Here is a 26866-nt window from a genome sequence, read left to right as displayed (position 1 = left end):
CTTTTATTTTCTTCTTCAGGGGAGACTGGATTGGGAAACAGAGTGGGGTAGAAGTGTGTGTTTGCTACAGTTTGAAATATTCACTTGGTGTTGTTCAAATCCAGGTCTTGGCCTTGAATGGAGACCTATGATTGAAGCCATTTATTTTGTCTTCCAGGCTGGTGCAGAGATTTCTACCGTCAATCCAGAGCAGTATTCGAAACGCTTCAATGAATTTATGTCCAATATCCTGACATAGTTATCTTCCCTTGACAAAAAAAAAAAAGCAGCAGGAGAAGAAATGGGGGAAAGGGAGGGGGCTACTTCCAAAGCAAAAGGAATGCAGTCCACTCTGCTGGGGTGTAATGTTCTGTGGGTGTGTGATAACAGTGTGACTTTGCAGAAAACTAACTTCTAGCTGTAGGCCTCCAAATATTCCGCTTGGGTGGAAAAGTGGGGTTTTTTCTCTCTCTCTTATTTTGGTTGCTGAAACACCCAAACGTAAACCCGAGGAATTTATGACTGTTAAGACCTCCACTTTTTGTTTTTGAAGAGTATCACAGTTTCCTGATGGGTCAGGCACTAATGTGATTAAATAACCGGAGTTAACTCTACAAACGGTTGTTCCTTCGACTGGACTACTGTTTTTCACTCAGAGCAAACCCCATTGTTGCTTCTTTCTCTCGGAATCGGACAGGAAATGGTGTGCCTTTTTGAGGGCCAAACTGTTACACTGGTGTAGAAAAGCCATTTTAAGTATATTGAAGCAAAGACTTGGTTCCCCTTCTCTTCCCCCCCCTCCCAATTTTGGTATTACAGTTTTCTTCTTTTGTACCAATTGTCAATTCAAAAGAGCTAGAGAAGGAGAAACTGATCACAAGTTGACCACATAAAATTTGATGCGTCAAGGGGGAAAAAGCAGTTGCAGAAGATTCCATGCACCTATCGAGACACCTGTCTCCTTTGTTGGAGATCAGAAGAGGATATGGCAACTTGACATTCTTCTCTTGATAAGTTGCAAATCTGTTTGAATGCCTGGACTAAATGGCATCTGCAGCCTAACTGATGTTCTCTCAATGCTACTTTAATCATGGCTCAAGCCTTTTTTGCCTTGATCGGGATTCAGGCCCCATAAGATGACATTGGATGTAAAAAGGCTACCACTTTTTTTTTTAACAACTTATTGTGTGGTGAATCAGTGTGTTAAAAGTCTGTCACCCTGGAGTTTCTGATGGTTCCAAGTTGGGAGGAGTCTGGTTCCAGGACTTCAGAAATGTGCAATCAGTTGATGCCATGGGCCACTCTGTAACCACTAGGACAGACCATCTGCTAGAACAGAGTGCTGGAATAGCTTGTGCCAGCTCAGTTTTCTTAAAAGAATTTGAACTGTTGTTGCCCTGTTTGAACTACAGCTGTTTTCTTACATTTGAGACTGCTTCTAACCTTGGATTTCACAACCACCTATGTTGAAACTGCCGAAGATTTTGAATGCCACGCATTAATTCCGTGTTTTAAATATTATGTGGGGATTTTGTTTTGTTTTCATTTGGGGTTTTTTGTTTGTTTTTCAAAGATGACTTTAGCAGTTTCTGAACCATCACCTTGCAATCAAGACACATCGCTTATTCTGCCTTGAAACCGTCTCTCACATATGCCTTTTTTTCCTGAATGTGGTTGTTGGGATGTTTGTGTCCTGTGTTGTAGTGCGTGGCACTTCTTACTTTGTGGATTCTGTCATGTTGAGAGGGTGTTAGATGTTTTTTTTTTCTCCCTTCCCCTGTAGCATATGCCCTTTATTCTGAGTTGGGATCTCTTTTCTCTTCTCTGCCCCTCCCTCCGCCCCCCATTTTTTTTAAAAGTGTGATCCCACTATTTCAAAGACACAAAAAAAATGTGCAAAAAGTCATGGTGTATACTGTAAATAGTGTTGGGTTTCTTAAAAGTGTAAATGGATCCATTCAATAGAGTGGAAAATGAAATCCCTTTTCTGTTCACCTGTGGACTCAGGGCAGGAACTTCATATGTCAAAAGCCACTGTCTGTGATGCTTTAGGTGTCCAACTGACTGTACCACAAACTGAGTGTGAATATGTGAGCATATTTAAGAAGCGAGAAAGGATACATTGATGGACTGTAAATGTTTTGACACCTAGAGGGGTTTCCTTTCTCCTCTAAATGCGTGTACTTGAAGGCCTCTGTGAAAAAGAAAATATAGCTTAGGTTCTGCAACCTTTGACCTGACAAAATTTTTTACTCCCTTCTGTGGCTTCATTTGTATGTATGTTTTCTTAAGTTTTAGAAGTAATTTGTCTTTTTAATAAAATTAGCAGTAGGCAAATTGCTTTCCCCTTCAGAACTTTCTCTTTTCTAACATTAATGAAAAACACCTGCCAACCTTTACAGTTCTGAGGGAGTTTGGCATCACACTTGGAAAAATATGAAATGGCACACTTCCTAGTACAACAAACTCAATCTGTGTGCAGATATGGGTCATCAAGCGCGCCCCCCACCTCACTGATCTGCTGTGTGGGAACTTAAACACAAACTCCAAAATCTTAGCTTTAAAGGTTTGGCCCCTTGTTGCCTGTCTGTCTGTCACTTTCACTCCTTCAACTCTATAATTCTTAGCCGCTTGAAGAGCTCTTGTTTTCTGTCAACTTTGTTCACTCTGTTCTAGTTTATAGCCCCATTTGTCTGCACCTCCCTCTTCTCCCCACCCTTTTAAAGTTCCTCCTCGAAACCCATCTCTACTAGGATCCTATTACTTTACATGCATACTTGTCCTCCCCAGCTGAACCAATATCCAAGTAACTGTATATGCTCAGTTCCGTTCTTTGTCGGCTTAGCCTTGCCCTTCCCCCTTCCCTCCTTGCCCTCTATTCTCTCTCTGCTATTCTGTGGAGAGGGGTGCACAATGTGTTCTGCAACACTTTTGGATAAAAGTCACGCCTTCGGAATAAGACGTCTCAAACCTCGGACTTTCCAGGGGAGGCATGAAGTGTTGTATTCTTTTTCCAAAATGCTCTAGTCTACTTTGTGTTTATTGCTAATGTCCTTGTCCATGCTCTCACTTAAGGCTGTTAGCTTGCCCCTTACTCTGCCATATCTTTCTTGATTCAGAATACCACTTCTGAACTCCTCTTTGGTTCCCATTGCTGTAGCTTCCTGCTGTGTACACTGTGTCAAGATTCTAGTCCTTATTGTTAAAACTCTGCCTGTGACAAGACTCATTTCCTTGTCTCCCATTCCCATTTTTGTGCTGTTTCTATTCCCTCTTCTCCAAGCTTCTCCTAGCTAACAAAATCACTTCACTTTACTCCCCTCTTAGCTAGTTGCCCCCTCCTCCATCCCAAACTAAATGTAGATGCCCATTTGTCAGGACAGGACCTGCACCACTTTTGTATACATCCCTTAGTATGTCACAAGGGCTAAATTGATGAAGCAGCAAATGCTTCCCATGTCTTTCTGTATATTTCTTGGATGCAGTTGGGGCTGTTGGGTGGCTGGTCTAGCCCCTCTCAATTGACTACGTTGTTTTAATTAACAGGACAGCAGCATTTGCTTTACAACTTCCTTCCTGGCCCCTGGCCCTCTATCAGGTGCATGCTGAGTTTCCACAGAAACCACCTCCCTTTAAGGGTGTTATTACAATTCTTGAAATCTTGCAAATGCATGGGCAAAGCCAGAATAGAAAGCTTTCACCTCCTTCCCATTTCTTATCCTCATCCAAGCTCTCAGAATCTCCCCATGCCATACCCTACCCATGATTCTTAGCAAACATTTCCATGTTGTTTGATAACTTGGACATTGGAAGTAGAATATATTCTTCTGTGAAATCAGTATGCACATTTGCTTAGATTCTCGGAGTTATTAATGATGATAAAAATGGAGTTTTTTTGGTACAGAATTAGAATGGTTTCTCCCTATAAAGAGTGAAACAAACCTGGCAGTTTGGTATGAATGTTTGTAAAGTGTTTGGCTGTGGTGCTTCCCCGCCCATCAGGGTACTACTGGCAGCATCGGGCAGACAGTAACAGTTGCAATTGCAGCTGCTGACCAGCCCAAATGCCCCCTTCCAAGACCACTTTGCACCTCTATTTTGGTTCTCTCGTTTCATTTCCCTGATAACCACTGCTGCCTCAGCAAAAGTGTCTGCAATTCTATAGAAGTAAGGAAGCAGGTGAGGCTGTTGAAATCCTTCAGAGGTTAGGTGTATTAAAATTCTGCAGCATAACCTGGCAATGCAGCTTCATTTCAGAGGCACTTGATAAGTCAGATGTTTGTTTGGAACTTTTTTTGGAAACTCTTATTTCCCTTCTCTAAAAATTTATCAGATCACCATTTGATAAAAGGCACTATACAGCTGCAAGAGCAGTCTACCTGCTGGCTTATTCTTGGTATTGTTGCCAGGTTGGTTTTGAGCAGAGCCCATGCTTCATCAACATTACTTGAGGGTTTTAGCTTACCACCTGGAAATTCAGCAGTAGCTTTTGATAATTTGTACTGAGATTCTTAAATAGATGGTGTGGATAAGTCTGGTTTAGAGAATAACTACTTCTGTGTTGCTGGACAAAGGTAGCAAGCTCTGTATTCAACCTGTGCAAGGACCTGCACCACAGAAGCAAAACAAACTGCTGTCGAAGGCACCACCTTCACCTGTCATTGTTGTGTTAAAAAAGTGAAAGTATTCTGGGTTAGAGAATGACTGGCCAAAGACTACATGCTGTGTTCTTTTTTCCAGGTGGTGATGCAACTCTTCATCTTTGTTCCCTTCAGGTAACAGAAAAGCCTCAATCCTAAAGGACTATCAGCTAAATGGATAGTTCGAATTCAGAGGCAATATACCTTAATGGTTTAAATGTGAATGCACTGGCCATGGCTGTAGGAGAAAACTAGTTTCTGACCAAGCTAAGTTTGACATCATCGACCCTACGCCATTGCTAACTTAACAATGACTTGACAGCAGTGACCATGAAATTGCCTCCAGGTACTCAGCCTAGAATCCCCTGCACTAGAGAGACACACCTGGCTATGGTTATTTTAAATGGCAATCTGTACGGCAGTCTTGTTAATGTGTCTGCCTCATTCACAGGTAAAACCAGGTCTGGCCCAGCCATGAAGTTAACTGAGGTGGTCATTTTCAGCCAGCAGATGTGGAAAGTGGATTGGAAAAGGAAGATGCAGCAGAAGTAGTGTGGCAGAGAGTAGGGGTACTTTATGCTACTGCTGCTTTATCTTTCTTTTCCAATCCGGATGGGGAAGGAACAGAGGCTAGCATAGCACCAGGGTTTTTGCTGTGTAAAACGGGGTATGGTCACCGCTCTGAACATCAAGCAAGGTGCATAGGTAAAGAAGCCGAATGTCTCTTACGTGTATTTTTTTTTACCCTGTGCTCATTCACTTTAGGTACTTTTTGCCCAGCTGGGCTGGGAAAGAGGAGTTTGGGGGGAGGGGATGGTTTAATTCATATGTTCCTTCTGATAAAATTAAACATACTTTATATGCAAATAGGCTTAGCCACCTGTCTCCTTTGGCCTCAAGAGTGAGAAGCCTGATTCAAGTCCATGCTGTGTCATTGCAAGAAAATTTTGTTTTTAGGTTTACAAATCAGGATGTGAGCCCTTGTGTTATTAACTAGGGAGAAGGAATATGAACTAATCCTCTTAAGCAATTTTTTTTCTTCGCTTAGTAGCTTCTTTTTTTAACCAATCACCTCCCAACCTTATGCCTGTTTGTATAGCATATGCAGTGGATTGAAAGGTGTTTAAGTGTATCACAAAAGGTTCAGGTAGGGTCATAGCTGGTGACAAAAAAAATCAAATCTGAGAACTAAAAAACAGTCCTTTTAGATTTTCACAACTCAAAAAGAATAGAAATTAAAATCCAATGTGCTTATCTGTTTGCTAGAAGAAGTATGAGACACTGTGTTTTGAAATGCATGCATGTTAACAAGGTGAAGTCTCCCACGTGGGGGGGAACAAAATAAAATTAAAACTTTCTGTACAGCTTTTTCTTCAGTTGTCTTTTCAAGCCTGGGGGCAGCCAGGGAGGGAAGAGTGGGAGCAGAGAACAGTTTCACATCTTGAATCAGCAACTGGCATATTCAGTAGCAACCTATTTACCATGCATTCCTCAGGGCCCCAAAGGTGTAGAAAAGCTTTCATTTTGTTGAGATTCTAAAAAAGTGAAGCTGTGTATACCACTTTAACTGAAAAAGTTCAAAGCAGTTTACATAGCTGAATAAAAATCATGAACTTGCTACTTCAGCGCTAACTGACCTTTACCTACATAAAGTCCTATCCAAGGACTATCCATGCTAAAGATAATTTTAATCATCAAAATGTACCCATTTCTACCCTCCCTTTACTAGCTGTCTCCTCCCTGTGTCAGTGTTTTTTAACATTAACAATAATGTTCCTTTTAGTTATCCAAAAGCTAGCATCTATTTTGTACTTCCAAGAGAACATACTCTGTGCTTTTCTCCTATGAAAATAAAAATCCCTGGCCAAAAGCAATCCAAAGGATCCAATCCAACAGAAAGTTGTCTTACCCCATGTAGCTTCCAATGAGGAATGTGTATATTCTAAAATTGACTCTTCCATAGTACTGATGGAACCTGGCTTTTTTCCCCAGCCATTTCTGGCTCTAGGGTACTCTTATAAAGATTATTTGACAGTTAAGATTCCAGGTTAGTGATGACATCTGAATATAACTTCTATGTTGAAAAAGTTAAACTGCCTCCCTAACAATCTACACCAGTGTAGGTGGGTCCCCATTCATTTCAATATTTTATTTTTAATATATTAGACTTGATGCTTCCATGCTATGTGACTGTATTTGAGGAAATGTTACAGACTTGTACTTTTAACAAGTTCCTTTGGTAGAATTGCAGCCTAGGATGGTTAAAAAAATTTCTGCTTGCTGATGTCACTTCTAGTCATGACATCACTTCCAGTGGGTCCTGACAGATTCTCATTCTAAAAACTGGATTCTGGTGCAAAAAGTTTGAGAACCACTGATCTACACTATGGGCTGTTTCTAGAACAGATTTTTTGATTGTACATGTTATAAATGAGAAACTAAGTAGCATTCTTAGTGAAAATTTTATTCCAACAGTACATCTTCTCCTTATTTAACAGTAATTGTTCAATGCAAGATTACATGGCGTCCTTAAATGATACCAATATAATATAAAGCAAAATATTAAGCATCTTCAAGAGATCCTGCCTTTAAATTAGTCCATGCGAGCTTTCAGTGTTCGTGTGGTTATCTTGTCTTTCTCACTAATGGAAAAAAGGGGGGGGCAAGAACATGGATGAAGTCTCAATCTATTGTTCAACTGTGCAAATTCTCATTTCACCTCTTCAGAAGTCCCATCACCCACACTGTAGAAAGAGGGAGGGTTGTCCCACTTTCATTTCCTCTCCAACAACTACCAGTTGTGTTCTTAGTGGTAGAAAGATGCCTGCCACTCTGTAAAACCACAAGTAGCCAGCAGGAGGGTCAAATGACATTTTATCCATATGAATATTGTTGTGGGCTCAATCTCACTGCAGGTAAGGGAGCTAGAGAAAAGAGGAGCAGCACTTTGAATTCTTCAAGGAAGCAGATCAGGAGCCAAATGCATCTAGAATCACGTGCTTTGGTGAACAGTCTGCAGTCCAACCCCTGGCAGCTGCATTTTACACCAACTGACACTTGCTGGATGCTTTTTAAAAGGCAGCCATGCCCACTGAGTGCACTTGGCCACATCCTAGTTGTATTACAGCAAGCCATGTGCAGGAGTAGTCAGGAAAGGACAGGACACAGCAGGCACACAGGACTAACCTGAAAAGTCACCAGTTACCCAAGAGTCAAGAACCTGCTCCTTTCAAAAGGAGCACAACCCCATCCACCTAACCCTAGATCCTATTGATCAACCTCACCATCTAGTAAACTGCTAAACTCAAGACACTATTTGGAACCTCTACTGCCTCTGAAGGGCCACAGAGGTCTCCTTTTCCAGCTTGGTCAAGTTGTAACAGGTCTCTCATCACTCAGAACAGTTCCACTGGAAAGCATTGCAACCAATGGTGAAGTGGCAAGATTTCTTCACTGCCAGGGAGCAGGCCCCAAAGGGCTGCAAGTCATTCAGCTGTCATTCCAGCCATTTCATTTCCCCAAGCAACCTGGATATTCAGGGGTCTCAGAATCTTGTAAATGGGAATGAGTATATAGGAACAATTATGACATATCTTCTAGACATCAACCAGGTCTTTGACAAAACTGTCAGTCATGACAAAAAACACACTCTCTCCCAGAGCATCAGTTGCTGATGGAAGAGTATCATGCTCCTAGATGTCCCAGCAACTCTAAACCCTACGAGATAGTGTCCTGTACATCATTATCTCAAACTTTCTTATTCTCAGGCCACCATCATCCTCTGCAGAAAACACCAAAGTTAACATATATTCTGCATGATGCTTGGAACAAGACAGAGGAACAGACTCATAATTTTCATGAAGGCCATGAAACCCTGAGCTGCTCAAAATGAGGGAGCCTTGCTATGGACATTAACCTCCCAGAACAGTCAGCCAAGACCATCTTTCCCAGCTCCAGCAAAGGAGGCCACTGGACAGTACAGAGGCCAATATGCAAACAGAATATCTATTCTGCCTCATTGGTCCATCCATTTGGTCTCCCCAAATGGCTGAGATTGTTGCGGGGGACAGAATCATGACAAAGACTGCAACTTGGGTGCCCACCTTGGGTGCCCTTCGGGGAAAAAGGCAGAATACAAATCCAATTATAAATAAATAAACTGTCTTAGTTTGCCCCATAAATATGTTTTCCAATCAACCTGGTGAAAAGGCTCATCCACATGATGACTCAAGCTATACTTACATTACATGAACTATCACACCCATGCCCGACACTGCATCTCTGTCCACTGCATTGAGCATGGCTTGGCCTATGGTTTCAAAGAGCTGATCTGGTTCCTGCACGGAAAGGAAGATGGTTAAAAAGACAGAAACCATAACCCTCATTACTTTCTTTTTGGATTCACTCATGCATAATTGATTGGCTTGTTTATTGAATTAGCCTGGCATGAAGTATGTTATACCACTACCCCTTCTAGAGGTCTTGAAGGTTAGCAATTTGCTAGTGAGGAATCAGAATTACAAGTACTATACACTCTCATGACTGGCCTCCATTAAGCCATTTCTGCCCAATGTTAGCATATACACAACAGGGATTGAATGTGTACACACCTGTGGGTTGGGCAGAAATGGGTTAAGGGGTATTCTGCACTGCAAATGTAGCCTTGAGCTTATGAAAGTCAAATGAAACAGACAAAAGCTCAGCAGACCACTTCTGGTGATCTGCACGCCACTTACCATGTCTGGCTCCCACAGGGACTCGCACATGCCGTACATCTGCTCTGCGCAGGTCCCACTGACCACAAAGTCATCTGTTGTCATTGGACAGCCAATTAAGTCCAAGGAGCAGATGAAGGGTTTGTAAGTGACTGGGTCCAGGCCAGCTATCACTGGTTCTGTGTAGTAGGGCCCAAACCTGCAAAAACAACATGAGAAGGCATATTAATTATACATGTTTATTAATTACTGCTACTTGACATCACACTCTTCACCCCTGCAGGATTTCCAGAGCCATTTACAGCACTGCTAAACACATAAGAATAAATCCATAGAACAAAAAAAGTGCAAAAAAAGGCAACAAAGTATACATATATCAGTACAGGAAGAATAATATCTAATCATCTAGAACAGCAGTTCCCAACTGTGCATCAGGGACCCACTGGTAGTTTGGAACCTGATTTTTGGTGGGTCATGGAATGCTGAGCAGAGCCTCCAATGAAAACACGAGTGATGGAAAGATCAGATAACTGATTTTTGAATAGAGCTATTCAAAAATCAGCTGCTAATTGCAAAGAACTGAGCTCCTGCAGTTTGCAAGCATGTGGCATAGGTATCTTAGTTGATGCCTCCTAATCAAGAATTTTTAAAAGCATATTTTTTTTATTTTTCTAGGGAGAAATGGGAAAGGAAAAAGAGCATTCGTTAAAGTTCACTAGGGCTGCCATTATGAGAAATTGATAAAGTTTGTTGTACGTAAATAAGAATACTATTATTTGTAAATAAAAAAGGAGAAGTGGAAAGAAATTCTATTTTTATTTAACTCTCATAAACCTAGGTGGATCCTGATAGAGGTCTTTTTAAAAAGCTAAAAAGTTTGGGAACCACTGCTCTATTATAGAAGACTGGGGAAAACAATTTTTTAAATCAAACAGCACCAAGTGAACCTTCATGGGGAAACTAATTCTGAAAGCAGGGAACCACCACCAAGAAGGTCCTATCTCAAGTCATCCCCCTCACCTCACAATGGCCGAATCAGAGAAGGACTTTCAAGGAAGATGTTACTATATAGACAGGCTCATGTGGAAGACGACAATATTTAAGGTACCCAATTTCCAAGCAGTATTTCCAATTTCCAAGCAATATTATTATTAATTATTAACAGTATTTATATACCGCTTTTAAAGTTCACAGAGAAAATCAAACAAACAACTAATGGCTCCCATTCCCAAAAGGGCTCACAATCTAAAAGGATGCAAAAGAACACCCGCAGACAGCCACTAGAAAAGACAGTGCTGGGGTGAAGAGGGCTAGTTACTCTTCCCCCACTAAATATAGGGCTTGGATAATTAACATCAGCATTTTGGATAGTCTGGGTCTGGAAAGACTGGGAGTTGGTTGTTAAAGACTTGCAAGGTACATTCTCTACCCCCACTCCTCACTAGCATACCTGGGGGGAATCAGCGGATGCTGGGCAGCATGCCTATGGGGCAGCAGCAACATCCACTGCTCCCCTCCCCCCCAGCCACTTGTAGTGGCCACCCACTTCTTTCAAAATCAAAAGTGAATGGCCGCTCCAAGTGACATGCAAATGTTCCAAATGGCTCTCCAAGCAGGGTGCTCAGAACAGCTGGGCCGCCCACTTTCTCCTTTGAAGGAAGTGGGCAGCCATGAACAACCCGCCTCCCACTTCTTTCAAAGTGAAAATAAAGCAGGCAGCATGGCCGCTCCAAGCTACGCAATCACTTAGATTGCAGAAAGTAATTGCGGTGATGTAATGACATCACTGCAAATACTTCCGGGTCAGGGAGCAGCACATCAGGAGAGTAGTCCTGAAGCAGTACAAGTTCCAGGAACGCCACTCCTAGGCAACAACTTTGCTGCTGCATGTTGTGACAACTGTCATTTCCAAACCATTTCCAGAGGCAGTTCCATGTACAATATATCACACATTAAATATCAAAGTAATGCATTCTTTCCAGAATTGATGGGATAAATATAAAAGCGATAGCACTACAGTAAAAACTTATACTAAACCCAACTTTGAAAAAAACAGAAAAATCTGCTTAGGTGCACTACTAGTGCATCTCTAAAATAGATGTACCTGGCAAATAAATACAAATGCCTCTCATAATAATACAAGAAGGGGATTCATTCATAATCATAATATGGGGGTCCATTCAGGATAACTGAGTACTGTGCAAAACAGCACTATAGAATACAATATATAATTAATTGAATAGGCAAGAAACAGAAGCCAATTGGCCCAGGATGTTCTGCTCCCACAGGCTGGAATAGCTGTAAATCATGCTGGGACAAACAGCACTGTTAGAAACCAGTATAAGGAAGCAGCATTATAGGTGGTATTACTGTATGTCTAAGGGCGCAAACCTAACACACCCTTGGGCCAGCACAAGTCCCTTGTGCCAGCCCAAGAGGGTGACAAACATGCCACCTCCTCGAGAGTCAGCTGGGCTGGTGCAGGGATGCACAGCAGATTCAGCCTCAACACCAGTCTTGAAGGGGAGGCTTGCGTCAGCTGAGCTTGGCCAACGCAAGGGTCTGAGAAGGGTGGGGAGGCGGCGTTCCAGGGTGGAGGGCAGACAGAGGGTGGCCCTGGGGGTGGGTGGGCTGGGAGAGGGAAGCGGGGCTGGGACCCAGCAGATATGCCAGATCCTAGCTTCCATTCCTGAGCAGTGCTCCTGAGGTGGTGCAAGTCTGAGGAGATCCACTGGGGTTGCAGTGGCTTACTCGGGGGTAAAGGGAAGAGTTTCCCCTTACCTCCGGTTGAGCCACTTTGGGTCCCTATCTTGCGCTGGATACAGCACAGGCCTCCTGGCCTGCCTATTCCAGCGCAAGATACAATTGCACTACAGAAGCTTTTCCAAGACAAAAAATGGAGGAATATAGAGGCAGCAAGTTCTACATGGGCGATCTGGAAACACCAGTCAGAGACAGAATGCTGGGTGAAAGGAAAATGCATCCAATCAAATTTCCCTTGGCATGAGTATGCAGACTGGTTTTAGCTTATGTTTAGAATACTTCGATCCCCTATATTTGAGGTTAGAACTATCCTCCAGTTCAGAAGTAGCATGCTTAGAGTTACTGGAAGCACTCTCTGTGGACACTGGCAGAAAGACAGTGCCTTCTGCCTTTGGGTAGGTAGGGTGAGCTAGATGGCTCCTTAGTCCCTTGCAATTCAAGGCTTCTATGAACCACAAATAGGTGCTTGAATGGAGCTATACACCAAACTGAAATGCCAGAAGCTGGTCAAAAGCTAATCTCCTCTAGGACTTCTCTTCGCACACCAATTAATCCTGAATAGAAAAACAAATTCAGAAACATTTATCCTAAAGAGGAAAACAACTCCCTGCCCTGTTAAGAATCTCATCTAGTGTGTAGTTCTTTCAGCAATGCCAACCAGGCATCTTGCATACTTAAGCCCTTACCGTCTCTCATAGAGGAGGTTGGACACCATACTCATCAGGGTCTGAGGCTTGATTTGCCTGCCTTCTTTCAGTTCATAGAGATTCAGCCGAAACTTGAGCCTTTGGGCACTGTAACAAGAAGCAAGAATTGGAGTTCAATTGACCTCAAGCCTCAGTCCCATGCTCATCTCTGCGATTGAGGAGATCAGCATGTGGGATTCTCTACAAACAGTTCACAAATGCTTCCTGTTGCATTATATGGTAGGCAGCTCTTTATAATATAATGCAGTGTTTCTCAACCAGTGGCAAAGGTTCCACCAGTGGTGGTATCAGAGGTGGTATCTGGTGGTACTCCACCAGAGGTGGTATCTGGTGGTACTTGCTGGACCCCTGCACACCTGCCAGCAAACCAGGAACATGACACAAAAAACAGTGATAGGAAGCTCTGCTCAGCAGGCAGAGCTCCAAAGCATGCTTTTCTGTGCTCAAAAAGCCCTCCCATCCACCCTGAGCCTCTTACTGGTGTTTATCACACTGCATCTGACCTCCCAACCCAGAAGTGACTGGCAATGATGTCATCACCAGTTACTTCCAGTGGTACTCTGACTAGGTGGACCATGTGAAGTGTAAGACAGAGGACAAACATTGAGAAACACTGCAAGGTTAGTGCGAGCAATCCTGAAAAGACAGGCGCTACTTGCTGCTGCTGCTTCTTTAACAGCTAGGACTATGAACTTGATCTTGATGTGATGGGGAAGGGGATAAGGATACAGTTCAAACACATGCAAGTGGCAGTTGAGAAACTAGGCCAAGTGTGGAATGTCCAATGGTCAGGAATGCAAGCTTTGGCACTTTCTCTCTGTGAGCTCTGTAATTTAGAAGAACAATCTGGAAACGCAAACGTTTCTGTTATGGCTCTTTTACGGTCAAAAAATCTTTTTAAAAAAAGGAATAGGTCATGGCATTGCTCAAAAAGAAAGTAATGCACCTTAAGTCTTGATTTTGGTTTTTTAAATTAAAGCCAAGATTCTGGGTATTCTTATCTACTAAATCCACAGTGGTTGAAGTGATCTGTTTATTTAGTAATTTGTTTTGTTTGTATGTATTTACGTATTTATATCCCACCTTTCCCATGCCAAAGCAAATGCACAAGGAAGTTTTTTTATGACATGTCCATTACATCTAGCACAGTGTTTCTCAAACTGTGGATCAGGACCCACTAGGATCATGAACCAATTTCAGGTAGGTTCTCATTCATTTTGGGGTGTATTTTATTTTTAATATATTAGTCTCAATGCCACTATGGTATGTGAGTGCATTTGGGAAAATATTACAGACCTTTACTTTTAATAGGCTCCTATGCACTGTATATGCTTTTAACACTGATAGTCAATGGGCCTTACTCTCAGGAAAGAGAGGATAGGATTGCAGCCTTTGGGGAATTTGTTTTAAACAGACCAGCAACTGCAAAAAAAAAAAAAAAGTTTGAGAACCATTGATCTAGTATATTTTGGTACACACCTGTGTGACACCACAGTGCACAGGGAACTTTAGCCCCTATAGCTCCCCTGCCCATCAATACAGCAGCTTGAGACAACCCAAGAACTGAAACAGACCTTGTTATACTCAGCTTCTAAGCAACCTTATCCAGCATTTCATCCAGTTTCACAAAATTGGGATCAGAGGATGAAAAACAGCAGTTTGTGACAAAGCAAGCTAGTGGCAAGGGGAACCCGTCTTTCTACTTTCTATCCACTGAACCATATCACAGTTATTGGTTTATGCCCAATCTAATGAGAATACTCACACTGTCTGTACATCTGTGGCAAGTCCAGCCAAACCAATGAATAATCTGTCTCCCATTGGGAAAATTTTCTGGAAGTCTGTGGTCACCATCTGAGCCTGAATGCCAAACCTCCGGTCAGCAGCAATGGCCACACAGTCTTTCCCCTTCATGGCCATGACAGCCCCTCCATTATAGGACATAATAGACTGGAAAAAAGGAGAAAGAAAGACTGGTTAGTTGCCATTAGCACTGAAAAAACAAATTGATTTCTCATTCACCTAAAGATTTTAGAATTCCTGCTAAATGGGCCAGGAGGCACCTTTAAAGTGGTAGTGGTTGTCTTTAAAGAGAACCTTTAAAGTAGTGGATAGCAGGGAGAGAGCAACTGTTCCTATTTACTCCCACCACCATAGCCAGGGTGGAATGTTTTCCTTGTACTGTAGTTATTTTTAAAAGAAGGATGTACTTTTTTTGATTGTGAGCCCTTTTGGAGAAGGAACCCCTTTTCATATATTTCGCTACATAAGCTACATATTTTTACTACATATATACTTTAAGAAAAGTGATGTATATATGCAGGAAAATAGGTAAGAGAAGCATGAATGAACTCTAACATGGCTCCCAAGCTTTTCAGCTGCTTACACACTGTAAATGCTGCTCATAAATATGAGCAGTGAACAAATGAGAATGAAAGCACAAGATACTGCTTGGAAGTCTTTGTCAGCCTCTCCTGTGAGTGAAGAGAGAAGGATGACAATAGACAAAATTTCTATCCTGCTGGCTGGAGATAGGAAAATCTGAGATGCTGATACACTGAAGTTCTCTACAACTACCAAAAATAAATCAATTGCTCCTGAAAACAGAAGTTTTGGTTCATATGTTACATACACACAACTGCAGTGGGTTTTTTTTTTCTTTTTTTGCTTGTTTACAAACTGATTTGACTAGTTCCGCTTATATTAAAACTTGGATAAAATAGTGGGTCAGATCTCTGACTTGACCAGTTCCATAATCAGAGATGTAAGTTATAGGGCATCTTAGTTAATTTGCTTTCTAAAAGTGCAGATTTATTGATTGTTCACTGATGCGCAAGAGAAATATTTCACCAACTTTATAGAGGCTAACATGAAATAGGTTGCTCTTCAAAACACAGACCACCTGGTCTTTAACTAACACCTCTTAGATAGTGGTCTTTTCTACTAGCCTCAACCAAAAAAACCCAATTGCATTTGATTTAACAAATTTGTGCTACAGATATCAGAATGCTTAAAGACACATTGCCCAATACCATCTAAACTAGGATTTTCATGAAATTGGAATCGATTATCCAGAAAAGCAGTACAACAATTAAAAGAAAGGAGCATGTTATGACACTTCTCTACTCCCACCATCTGCATAACACAGTGATTTTCATCCAGTGTGCCGAAGTACAAAAAATAGCAGACCCCACCACCACAGGGGACAAATGCTAAAGATGAAGTGCCATGGCACACTGGTTTGCCATAAATGCTCTGCAGGTGTGCTTGGGAATTTGGGTGAGGGTCATTTATTACTAGGGCCATTGGGGAATGTTAGCCCCCCCCCCAGCAGCATGTATGCCTTGTCAATTATATAAAAAGTTAATGGTGTACCATGACAATTTTAGCACACTGTCAGCATACCCTAAGATGAAAAAGGTTGAAAATTGTTGGTGTAATATGCAAACTGATTCTCATTGCAGGTTTCACCCACCCTCATAAGAACATAAGGAGAGACCTGCTGGGACAGGCCAAAGGCCCCTCTAGTGCAGTCTCCTGCACTTCACAGGGCCCCATCACATGCCTCAGGGAGCACACAGGACAACAGGAGACCTGCATCCTGGTGCCCTCCCTTGCAGAGCGAGAGGTGTAAGTCTGTGGAACTCCTTGCCACAAGATGCACATAAGGTGAGCTGTGCTGGACCAGACCAAAGGCCCCTCTAGAGTACCTTCCTTCATCTCCCAGCAGCCCACAGGTAGCTCACAGGACAACCAGAGACTGCACCCTTGTGCCCTCCCTTGCACCTGGAGACGCTCCTGAGAAAGGCCCTGGCTCTGACTTCCACCACCAACCCAGCTGGCGGCCTGAGGCAAGCCAGAATTTAAGCTCCCAGTCCACACAGGGACATCACCTGGGCCCACGAGGCTGGTACGGAGACCGCCAGAAGGCGAAAGCACCTCAGAGGCCACCCTGGAAGCATCACAGAAATGCCTGTTCACTGCCACTATGCCTGGCCTCAGGTCAGCCACCCCAGGCCTAGCAGCTCAGCCTCCCCTGCCAACAGTGTCCCCCTTCGTCACCCACCATGGTGAAGCTCAGACAGGTCGCCTCCTCCGCCTTCTGCACGGCTCCTTCCTCCGGCTCCGCCAAGCCCCGCCTCCGCCTCTCTACCTATTGGCTGGCGGCGCACCTCGCCCTACTACGATTGGTCGCTTTTCACTTGTCAATCACGCCTCGGGCTGCACAAGCGTTCCAAGCGAAGGAAGTGAAGAGTCATGGTCCTTTCTCCCTCTTCTCGAGAAGCAGTAGCCGGAAGTCGCCGCGGGGGCTGTTGGGATGGCGGAAGTCGTTTTCCTGGCCTCGCTGCCCGCACGAACGTTCCACGGTGCCTCCACTTCCGGTTTTGATTGGAACGCGCCGCTTGCGGGGCAACGGTCGCCAGGATGTGGGGAGGGGCGTGGCTTGGAAAGGTGTTCAGTCGAATGCGCCTCTCACTGTGCCTCTCAGTGCCAGTGGCGGGGAGGGCAGCAGGCTCCAGTCCCAGCCTCAGGGCTCTTCAGAGGACTAGCAGCCCAGTCCTGTCCACACTTTCCTGGGAGGAAGCCCCACTGACTCCATGGGACTTACTTCTGAGTAGACATGAATAGAATTGGAGGGAAGGCAATAGTCCTCTCCAGCAGCTGGGACCCAGCTTTCTTGTCTGTGTTCTCCCAGAGGCATCAGGTGGACCACTGTGAGATACAGGAAGCTGGACTAGATTGGCACTGGGCCTGATGCAGCAGGGCTCTTCTTATGGTCTTACGTTTTCATTTTGCAGCACTTTTAATGTGTTACTTCTGTCATCGGTTCCTATTGGGTGATTTTTTTTCAACTGATTGTTTTATTATTTCTTTTATTATGTAAACAAGCATGAACTCCTGGTTCACTCCTGGGTGGAAAGGCAGAGTATAAACATTTTAATTTATTTATTAAACAAATAAAAACTTTATTTTTGAATAGCCATATGGTTTTGGGCTTTACCTGGGAACATAAGAACAGCCCCACTGGATCAGGCCACAGGCCCATCTAGTCCAGCTTTCTGTATCTCACACCGGCCCCACCAAATGCCCCAGGGAGCACACCAGATAACAAGAGACCTGCATCCTGGTGCCCTCCCTTGCATCTGACATAGCCCAATGTTGACTCTCTTAAATCTGCAAAATAACAGGCAGTAATGTAACAGGAGCAGCTTTCCTGACAGTTGAATATCCATTGGGGGAGGCTATATCCATTGAATTTCTCTTTGTCATGTTGTTGTTGGCAACCTTCAGTCTGTAATAGAAGATCATCAGGTGGATGATGTGGTGTTGACAGCGATTCCATGTTTTGACAGCTATTTGACAGCTCTGGGAAGGGCAGGGCTGGCTCCACAGCTGTAATCAATCAAGGCCAATGGAGACCTGGATGGACACCTGAGCTTCATTTGACCTTGATGGACTTTGAATGGACATGGACTGAAGGGATGGCTCACCTGAGCCTAATTTGGAGCTAATGAGGTAGCTCACAGCTGAGCTGCATTTGGATCATGAGACATCCAAGGATAAAAGGCAGCTTTGGAAGAAGACAGGGCTACCCTAACCCAGAGCGAGGAGCAGGACACTGACCCAGAGCTAGAAGCGGGATGCTGACCCAGAGGGAGACCCCGATGGACCCACACTGCGAGAAGGGGACTGCCAGAACTCTGCTGGAGGACACAGAAGAGAGGACTGCCAGGACCCTGCTGGAGGAGACACTCTGCTGGAGAGAGCACTGCTGGAGAGGAGGAACTCTACTGCAGAAGATTGGACTGGGAATACTGGACGGGGAAGACTGGACTGTGCTTTGGAGACTGGATTGGACTTTGACTGGAGGCTTCAGACCTCTACCCACTAAGTTAAGTGGAGTTTTGGGGAGGGAAAGTCTCTGGACAAGAGGACTTGCAGGGAGTGTATGTGTTTGTAGCAGTATATTGTATTGGCAACCTTCAGTCTCAAAAGACTATGGTATCGCGCTCTGAAAGGTGGTTCTGGCACAGCGTCTAGTGTGGCTGAAAAGGCCAATCCGGGAGTGACAATCCCTTCCACACCGGGAGCAAGTGCAGTCTGTCCCTGGTCTGTCTCCCTGGCTATGGGCCTTCCTTCTTTGCCTCTTAGCCTCAGACTGTTGGCAAAGTGTCTCTTCAAACTGGGAAAGGCCATGCTGCACAGCCTGCCTCCAAGCGGGCTGCTCAGAGGCCAGGGTTTCCCACTTGTTGAGGTCCATCCCTAAGGCCTTCAGATCCCTCTTGCAGATGTCCTTGTATCGCAGCTGTGGTCTACCTGTAGGGCGCTTTCCTTGCACGAGTTCTCCATAGAGGAGATCCTTTGGGATCCGGCCATCATCCATTCTCACGACATGACCAAGCCAACGCAGGCGTCTCTGTTTCAGCAGTGAATACATGCTAGGGATTCCAGCACGTTCCAGGACTGTGTTGTTTGGAACTTTGTCCTGCCAGGTGATGCCGAGGATGCGTCGGAGGCAGCGCATGTGGAAAGCGCTCAGTTTCCTCTCCTGTTGTGAGCGAAGAGTCCATGACTCGCTGCAGTACAGAAGTGTACTCAGGACGCAAGCTCTGTAGACCTGGATCTTGGTATGTTCCGTCAGCTTCTTGTTGGACCAGACTCTCTTTGTGAGTCTGGAAAACGTGGTAGCTGCTTTACCGATGCGCTTGTTTAGCTCGGTATCGAGAGAATGAGTGTCGGAGATCGTTGAGCCAAGGTACACAAAGTCATGGACAACCTCCAGTTCATGCTCAGAGATTGTAATGCAGGGAGGTGAGTCCACATCCTGAACCATGACCTGTGTTTTCTTCAGGCTGATTGTCAGTCCAAAATCTTGGCAGGCCTTGCTAAAACGATCTATGAGCTGCTGGAGATCTTTGGCAGAGTGGGTAGTGACAGCTGCATCGTTGGCAAAGAGGAAGTCACGCAGACATTTCAGCTGGACTTTGGATTTTGCTCTCAGTCTGGAGAGGTTGAAGAGCTTTCCGTCTGATCTGGTCCGGAGATAGATGCTTTCTGTTGCCGTTCCAAAGGCCTGCTTCAGCAGGACAGCGAAGAAAATCCCAAACAAGGTTGGTGCAAGAACACAGCCCTGCTTCACTCCGCTTCGGATGTCAAAAGGGTCTGATGTGGAGCCATCGAAGACAACAGTGCCCTTCATGTCCTTGTGGAAAGATCTGATGATGCTGAGGAGCCTGGGTGGACATCCAATCTTGGGGAGAATCTTGAAGAGGCCGTCTCTGCTGACCAGGTCGAAAGCCTTTGTGAGATCTATGAAGGCTATAAAGAGTGGCTGTCGTTGTTCCCTGCATTTCTCCTGCAGTTGTCTAAGGGAGAATACCATATCAGTGGTGGACCTGTTGGCTCGGAATCCACACTGTGATTCTGGATAGACGCTCTCTGCAAGTACCTGGAGCCTCTTTAGTACAACTCAGGCAAACAGCTTTTCTACAACGCTAAGGAGAGAGATGCCGCGGTAGTTGTTGCAGTCACCCCTGTCACCTTTGTTCTTGTACAGCGTGATGATGTTTGCATCCCTCATGTCTTGAGGTACTCCACCTTCTCTCCAGCAGAGACAGAGGATTTCATGCAGCTCAGTGACGATGATCTCTTTGCAGCATTTTAGGACTTCAGCAGGGATGCTGTCTTTTCCAGGTGCCTTGCCAAAGGCAAGGGAGTCCAGGGCCACGTGAAGTTCTTCTAGGGTTGGTTCACTGTCAAGCTCTTCCAGCACAGGCAGGCACTCAATGTTGTTCAGTGCTTCTTCGGTGACTACATTTTCTCTGGAATATAGCTCAGAGTAGTGCTGCACCCAGCGTTCCATCTGCTGCGCCCGATCCTGGATGACCTCGCCTGTGGCAGACTTCAGAGGGGCAATTTTCCTCTGTGTTGGACCTAGGGCCTGCTTGATACCATCATACATCCCCTTGATGTTGCCCGTGTCAGCTGCTATCTGTATCTCGGAACAGAGCTGGAGCCAGTAGTCGTTAGCACATCTCCTGGCAGTCTGTTGGACTTTGCTGCGAGCAGTTCGGAGGACCTGCAGGTTGCGCTCACTGGGACAGGCCTTGTATGCTGCTTGAGCTCTCCTCTTTTCCTCAATGACTGATGTCAACTCCTCAGAGTGGGCTTCAAACCAGTCTGCCGCCTTGTTGGTCTTCTTGCCGAATATGGACAAGGCGGTGTTGTAAACGGTATTCTTGAAATGTTCCCATCTGTTGGATGCGTTTGCGTCGGCCGGGCCTGGAAGAGATTCCTCAAGCGCTTGTGCAAATTCCTCCACTTTTCTCTGATCCCGGATCTTGCTGGTATCAATGCGAGGTCTTCCTTCCTTTTTCGTGTGATACAGTCGCTTTGTTTGCAGTTTCACTCTGCTGCATACCAGGGAGTGGTCAGTGTCGCAGGCAGCACCATGATAACTGCGTGTGATCTTGATGCTGGGAAGGCTGGAGCGTCTGGTGAGGATCAGGTCGAGCTGGTGCCAGTGCTTTGATCTTGGATGTCTCCAAGAGACTCTATGTTGGGGCTTTGTGTTGAAGAACGTGTTGCTGACACAGAGACCATGATGACAGCAGAACTCTGGCAGGCGTTGGCCATTTTCGTTCATCCTCCCAGTGCCAAACTGACCTAAGCAAGTGGGCCATGAACTGTTATCAGCACCAACTCTAGCATTGAAATAGCTGAGGATGAACAATGGCTCTTTTACAGGGATTTTCTTGACAGTGGTGGCCAGGTCATCATAGAATTTGTCTTTGGCTTCTGCTGGAGACGACAGAGTCGGTGCATAAGCACTGATGAGAGTGACAGGTCCTGCTGATGACTGGAGCTGCAGGGACAAAATTCTTTCACTTCCCACAGTAGGTGGGATGATGGATTTCAGCAGGGTATTTCTGACCGCAAAGCCAATGCCATGTTCCCTGGTTTCGTTTGGTGGTTTTCCCTGCCAGAAAAATGAGAAATTTCTCTCCTTTACAGATCCGGAATCTGGCAGCCTAGTCTCTTGAAGGGCGACGATGTCCATCTGCAGTCTGCTCAGCTCCATGTCGATGACAGCTGTTTTGCGTGCGTCATCTATTTCTTGCAGGTCATCAGAGAAGCCAGGTGTCATTGTCCTAACATTCCAGGTGCCCAGCTTTAGGGCAGTAGTTTTCTGTTTTCTGTTGCATGGTGCAGAGTTGTCGATCCGCTTGTCGGTTTTCACCCTAAACCCCACGCACCCCATGAGGTTAACGGACCGTGGCGAGGCAACACCTTACTGGCTGGGGACTGCCCAGCTTAAGGCGGGCGGTAGCTGCCCAATGAGATGCAATGATCTCTCCCACCGTCGGAAGCAGCCCCTGGCGTCATGCTCTACGCCAATCGAGCAAAGACTTATAACCGGTAAACTGCTGCTTCCCGTGTTGTGCCGATGTCGTATGGCGAAGTTGGAGTGTCCTCTCCAGTGCGCGAAGCCTGGGTAAAGAAGGTATGGAGGATAGGCTGTTACCCATGCAGCAAATCCCCCCTCTCCACGTCGCTGGAATGGTCCAATGGAAAGGCAGAAGCCAATACGGTTGGTTCCAGCGGCGTCGCAGGAGTTGCCAGAACGTGACTGTGTTCAGCCATGAACTGCCTAAGGGACTCCGGCTCCTGATTTTGCCTCGAGGTTGACTCCTGAAGCCTTTTCCACAACTGGATGTAGCCACAAGGCAGTGGAGGCTTGAGGTCAGAGTTTCCTTCTCTTAGATGAGCTGCCTTCCTAGGCTGACGAGTCCCATCTACCCGGTGGGTAGCAGTAAATTCTTGTTAATTGCTATAGATAAGAAGTTCTGTGTTTATTCCTTTGCACACCACAGTTCTTGGGAAAGGGGGTTGTTAATTAGCCAAAAAGCGGGCATTAGAAGGGAGTTGAGATATTTGGCAGAACACAGTCTTGAAAGACTATGATATCGTGCTCTGAATGGTGGTTCTGGCACAGCATCTAGTGTGGCTGAAAAGGCCAATTCAGGAGTGACAATCCCTTCCACACTGGGAGCAAGTGCAGTCTGTCCCTGGTCTGTCTCCCTGGCTGTGGGCCTTCCTTCTTTGCCTCAGTCTGTTGGCCAAGTGTCTCTTCAAACTGGGAAAGGCCATGCTGTACAGCCTGCCTCCAAGTGGGCAGCTCAGAGGCCAGGGTTTCCCACCTGTCATGTAGCCATTTGTCATGTAGCCATTACTAAAGCCCTACTCATATCATACTTATTTTTTTTAGAGTTCTTTGTAGCTTTTCTACTTTATTGGGTAGAAGACAGGATGCTTTCAAAGCATTGCAATGAAAGAGAGACAGTTAGTCCCTCTCCTTTGTTTTTTAATCTAGAGGGCGGGTAGGGATCCAACAGGTGAAACCTTTCATTACAGCATCTCCATAAGGCTTATGAGGGCATTTAAAAGCACAAGAACTGTGTGGGGAGAAAACAAACCTTTTTAAAGTTTCTTATGTACTTTCTTCAGCAAAGGACTTAAAATTATTACAAAGAAAGCCTACAACTTTGCCTGCTTAATATGAATACTTGCTTTAATTCCTGTGTATTTTCACCCCCTTCCCTGCACAAGGACTACAGATTGCAATCAGGAACCTGAGGCTACAATGCTATCCAACACTTTCCTGGGAGTAAGCCCCATTGACTATAATGGAATGTTCTGAGTAGACATGCATAGGACTGGGCTCTAAGTCTTTCCCCTTACCATCTTTCTTCCAGATTGCACTTTCCCCCTAGAAATTGAAAAAGTGAAATTACATGCATCTTTCCCCTGCAACCAAGATGGCAGCTGGACTCTATTAACCCGCAGGGATTTGGCACACATATGATCTTCCAAATTCAGTTGAGTAACGCTGAAAAAGATACCGTCCCTGGGTGGGCTCGAACCACCAACCTTTCGGTTAACAGCCGAACGCGCTAACCGATTGCGCCACAGAGACTGACTCTCGCCTTGTCTGTGCTCTCTCCAGATAGCCAATTCATGCATTAAAAGCTCCTTCTGTGGTTGACCACTAGTGGCGGAGCGGAGAAAGAGAAACTATCCACCTCCTCTTGTATTGAGGAATATGTTGAACTGCTTAGTCACACACAGTAAGGCTTATCCCAAGAGGAGGAGAGAATCGGCTCTAGTTTCCTTCCTGGAAGAGTTTGCAGCCCTCCCCCTAAATCTCTGCTCTTTGGGCTATCACTGCATGTCATGTTCGCGGCGGACCAGTAGAAGGTGCTCGCTCTTCCTGCAGAATGATCGCTTGCGTGGATGCCAAGAATCCAGGCTGATCCGGCCCCAGAGGACCAGCGGAGCCCTTGATCGCGCTTGGACTTGACACATGCACAGGATCCGAAGCAGGAAATGGGGAGGGGAGCGAAGGAAGCCCACTCCCAGGAGCTTCTGTGATAGAGCCCTGGGAGGGGGTCTGAAATGGGGCTGGTGGATCTCAGGAAAGCCTCCATCTCTTTCCCCAGCGACATCCAAGGAGAGTGCATTGACTCGTCCATTGTCCCCCATTCCTTGTTCTCTTCATCTTCCTTCCACCTTTCCTTCCTCCCCTGCCTTTCTGTTTCTCCTTGGATGAATGAATTCCAGCCTGGTTAGCAAAGTCTAAGGCCTTTGCTATCCTTAGAGTAGCCTCGTAGAACAATATTCAAAGAAGGCAAAATGAAGCTTCAGGCAGTTTGGTCGTGGAACTGGTTAGCTACGTATGGGCAGCTTCCCCCCCACCCCCGCTGCAATCCTATGCATGTTTACTGGGCAGTAAGTCCCACTGTGCTTAATAAGCCCAGGGCTTACTCCCAGGAATGTCTCCATAGAATTGCAACCTTAGAGCCCAATCCTGTGCATGTCTACTCAGAAGTAAATCCTATTACATAATCAATGGGGCTTACTCCTAGGTAAGTGTAGCTAGGATTGCAGCTTTACAGCCCAATCCTATGCAGGTCTACTCAAAAGTCACATTATAGTCAGTGGGCTTACTCCCAGGTAGTGTGGATAGCATTGCAACCTTACAGCCCAATCCTATGCAGGCCTACTCAGAAAGTAAGGCCCATTATACACTCCCAGGTAAGTGTAGCTAGGATTGCAGCCTGAGGGCCCAGTCCTATCCAAATTTCACTTTCCCATACCTTGAGAAGGTCCCAGTGACTGCCCCTCCACCACAGGATACAGTGCACACCCCACTGGCACAACTACACCAGCACTGGAAAATTGGATAGTAATGGGCCCTTAGTTATTTTCTTGAGCCTAGACTTTTCGTCTCCCCCAGTAATCCTGAAGGAAGTAACCTGTGTAAGTAATCCTAAATTACTTGGATTGGACTTTTTAAGTACTGTAGGGTACGAAGAGATTCGATATGTAACGACCAAGAGATACTTCTTTTGGTGCCATCTTCTGGGTGGCACAGGCTGCAATCCAAATGCACTTACCTGGGAGTAAGTCCCTTTCAACTCAGTGAGGCTTACTTCTGCCTCAGATTGCACTATTGTGCAACACAGATTGCTTTTGTGTTGCTGCCAGGCAGAAGGGCAGAGGGTGAAGGGCTGTCCCCTCTCCTTGGTGCCCTTTTTGTGCGTTTTCCCTGTGGTCTTTTGACCATCACAACCGGTCAGCCATTCCCCGCTTTTCCCCAGCACGGAAAGGCAGCGAGGGGGTGGCTGCACCGGTTGAATTTCAGCCTGTGCCACCGAGCTCTTAAAGGCCCAGCATCGCTCTCCAACAATAAGTGGCTTGGCTTGGTTTTTCCTCCAGGGGTCCTGAGGCTGCCAACATCGCCCAGGGCTACCCTGGCCAGCAGAAGGACCCTGCCCGCAATTCTCCGGGTGCCGTGCAGACTTCCTCCGGAGCTGCTGCGCTATTGACACTCCTTGCAGTGTGCAAATTGAGTCATGACAACCAGTGGCGTCACTAGGGTGTCACTAGTGGCGTCATCCTGTGCGGGATGCCAGCGCGTCACCCCCCATGCAGTGGGCGGGGCAACACCCAAGGTGATGGGCGTGGTGATGTACCATCACTCCGCCCCCATTGGTTTTTGGGCTGTACCTTTTGATAGAACAAAGACAGAACACATTCTGCATGAAATTACGAATTGTTTGATATATAACATGCTGGTATTATTCCTCCAAACTGTGATTTTAGTTATTTTGGTCACTAGTGGTGCCACACCCCAAGGGTGTCAACTTACTAACACCTTATTGCAGCAGTTCTCAAGCTTTTAGCACTGGGACCCACTTTTTAGAATGACAATCTGTCCAAGACCCAACAGAAGTGATGCCATGGTGGAAGTGACATCATCAGGCAAATTAAAACAAATAAATAATTAAAGTAAAACAATTAAATAAGCAGAAGCCAGCCCTGTTCCACCAAGTGAATTTCCTCTGTAGCCTGCCTGCAATAGCACCCCCCCTCCAAAATCAGTAAAGTTTTCAGCCCTACCCAGTGCCCAGTTCAATTTAAGAACTTCTGTTTAAACCAGATCACTGTCAGGATCCACCTGGCTTCGCAAGTCTCAGAAAGGTTCACCTTATCAGCTGAAGCCTCTGTTTTGATCCTTTTTAGTGGGGGGGGCTGCCTTCTGGAGCACTTGTTGAGCTCCAGGTGCATAGGATCAGGACCCATGCTGATAGCCTTGCATTCTCCTTCACTTGATCTTCCACACCAGCCAAGGCACATTTGCTTACTCGTGAGTAAACGCGACCATGAGGCTTCGTTTCGCTTTCCATAGGGCTCAGTACATTCGTCTGCTTGGAGGGAAGGACTTCCTTCTCAGGTGTTTTTGGGGACAGCATTCATTTGTGTCGTTGGATTCCTCTCAGCCTGCCCTTTCTGACAAACTAAGGCAATTTTGCCTACTCGCGAGTAAATGCGCGATACGACTCACTTTCACTTTCCATAGGGCGCCATGCATTTTTTTGTTCTCCAGTTTTTTTGACCCTAACTTTTGTTAGAAAGGAGAGATTTCACTCTAGTTTGTTGCATTGCATTCTACTCGAAATTTCGCATCCAACGGTGTATAATATGATGGGGTTATTCC

The 26866-nt window shown here is 45.4% G+C and overlaps 2 protein-coding genes and 1 non-coding gene across 3 annotated transcripts in view; 1 reads left to right on the top strand and 2 right to left on the bottom strand.

Moving 5' to 3' along the window:
* PIP4K2B (phosphatidylinositol-5-phosphate 4-kinase type 2 beta) overlaps nucleotides 1-7190 on the top strand; it is a 32166-nt gene extending 24976 nt beyond the window's left edge. The window contains exon 10 of the mRNA XM_066628992.1: nucleotides 158-7190. Within this exon, the coding sequence (XP_066485089.1) occupies nucleotides 158-238 (81 nt within the window). The 3' untranslated portion in view covers nucleotides 239-7190. The remainder of the gene's footprint in view (nucleotides 1-157) is intronic.
* PSMB3 (proteasome 20S subunit beta 3) lies at nucleotides 7063-17034 on the bottom strand. Its single transcript, XM_066628994.1, has 6 exons — nucleotides 16871-17034; nucleotides 14570-14754; nucleotides 12784-12891; nucleotides 9356-9533; nucleotides 8862-8956; nucleotides 7063-7261 (listed from the first exon to the last, which is right to left on the bottom strand). The coding sequence occupies exons 1-6, from the start codon at nucleotides 16871-16873 to the stop codon at nucleotides 7213-7215; spliced, it is 618 nt and encodes a 205-aa protein (XP_066485091.1). The 5' UTR covers nucleotides 16874-17034; the 3' UTR covers nucleotides 7063-7212.
* A 6674-nt stretch (nucleotides 17035-23708) lies between these two features.
* TRNAN-GUU (transfer RNA asparagine (anticodon GUU)) lies at nucleotides 23709-23782 on the bottom strand. The gene has a single exon. It is a non-coding gene; the product is annotated as a tRNA-Asn (tRNA).
* Between the last annotated feature and the right edge of the window lie 3084 nt (nucleotides 23783-26866).

This window comes from Tiliqua scincoides, chromosome 5 (assembly GCF_035046505.1).
Source record: "Tiliqua scincoides isolate rTilSci1 chromosome 5, rTilSci1.hap2, whole genome shotgun sequence".
Taxonomy (NCBI): Eukaryota; Metazoa; Chordata; class Lepidosauria; order Squamata; family Scincidae; genus Tiliqua; species Tiliqua scincoides.
This window is presented reverse-complemented; position numbering and strand designations above follow the sequence as displayed.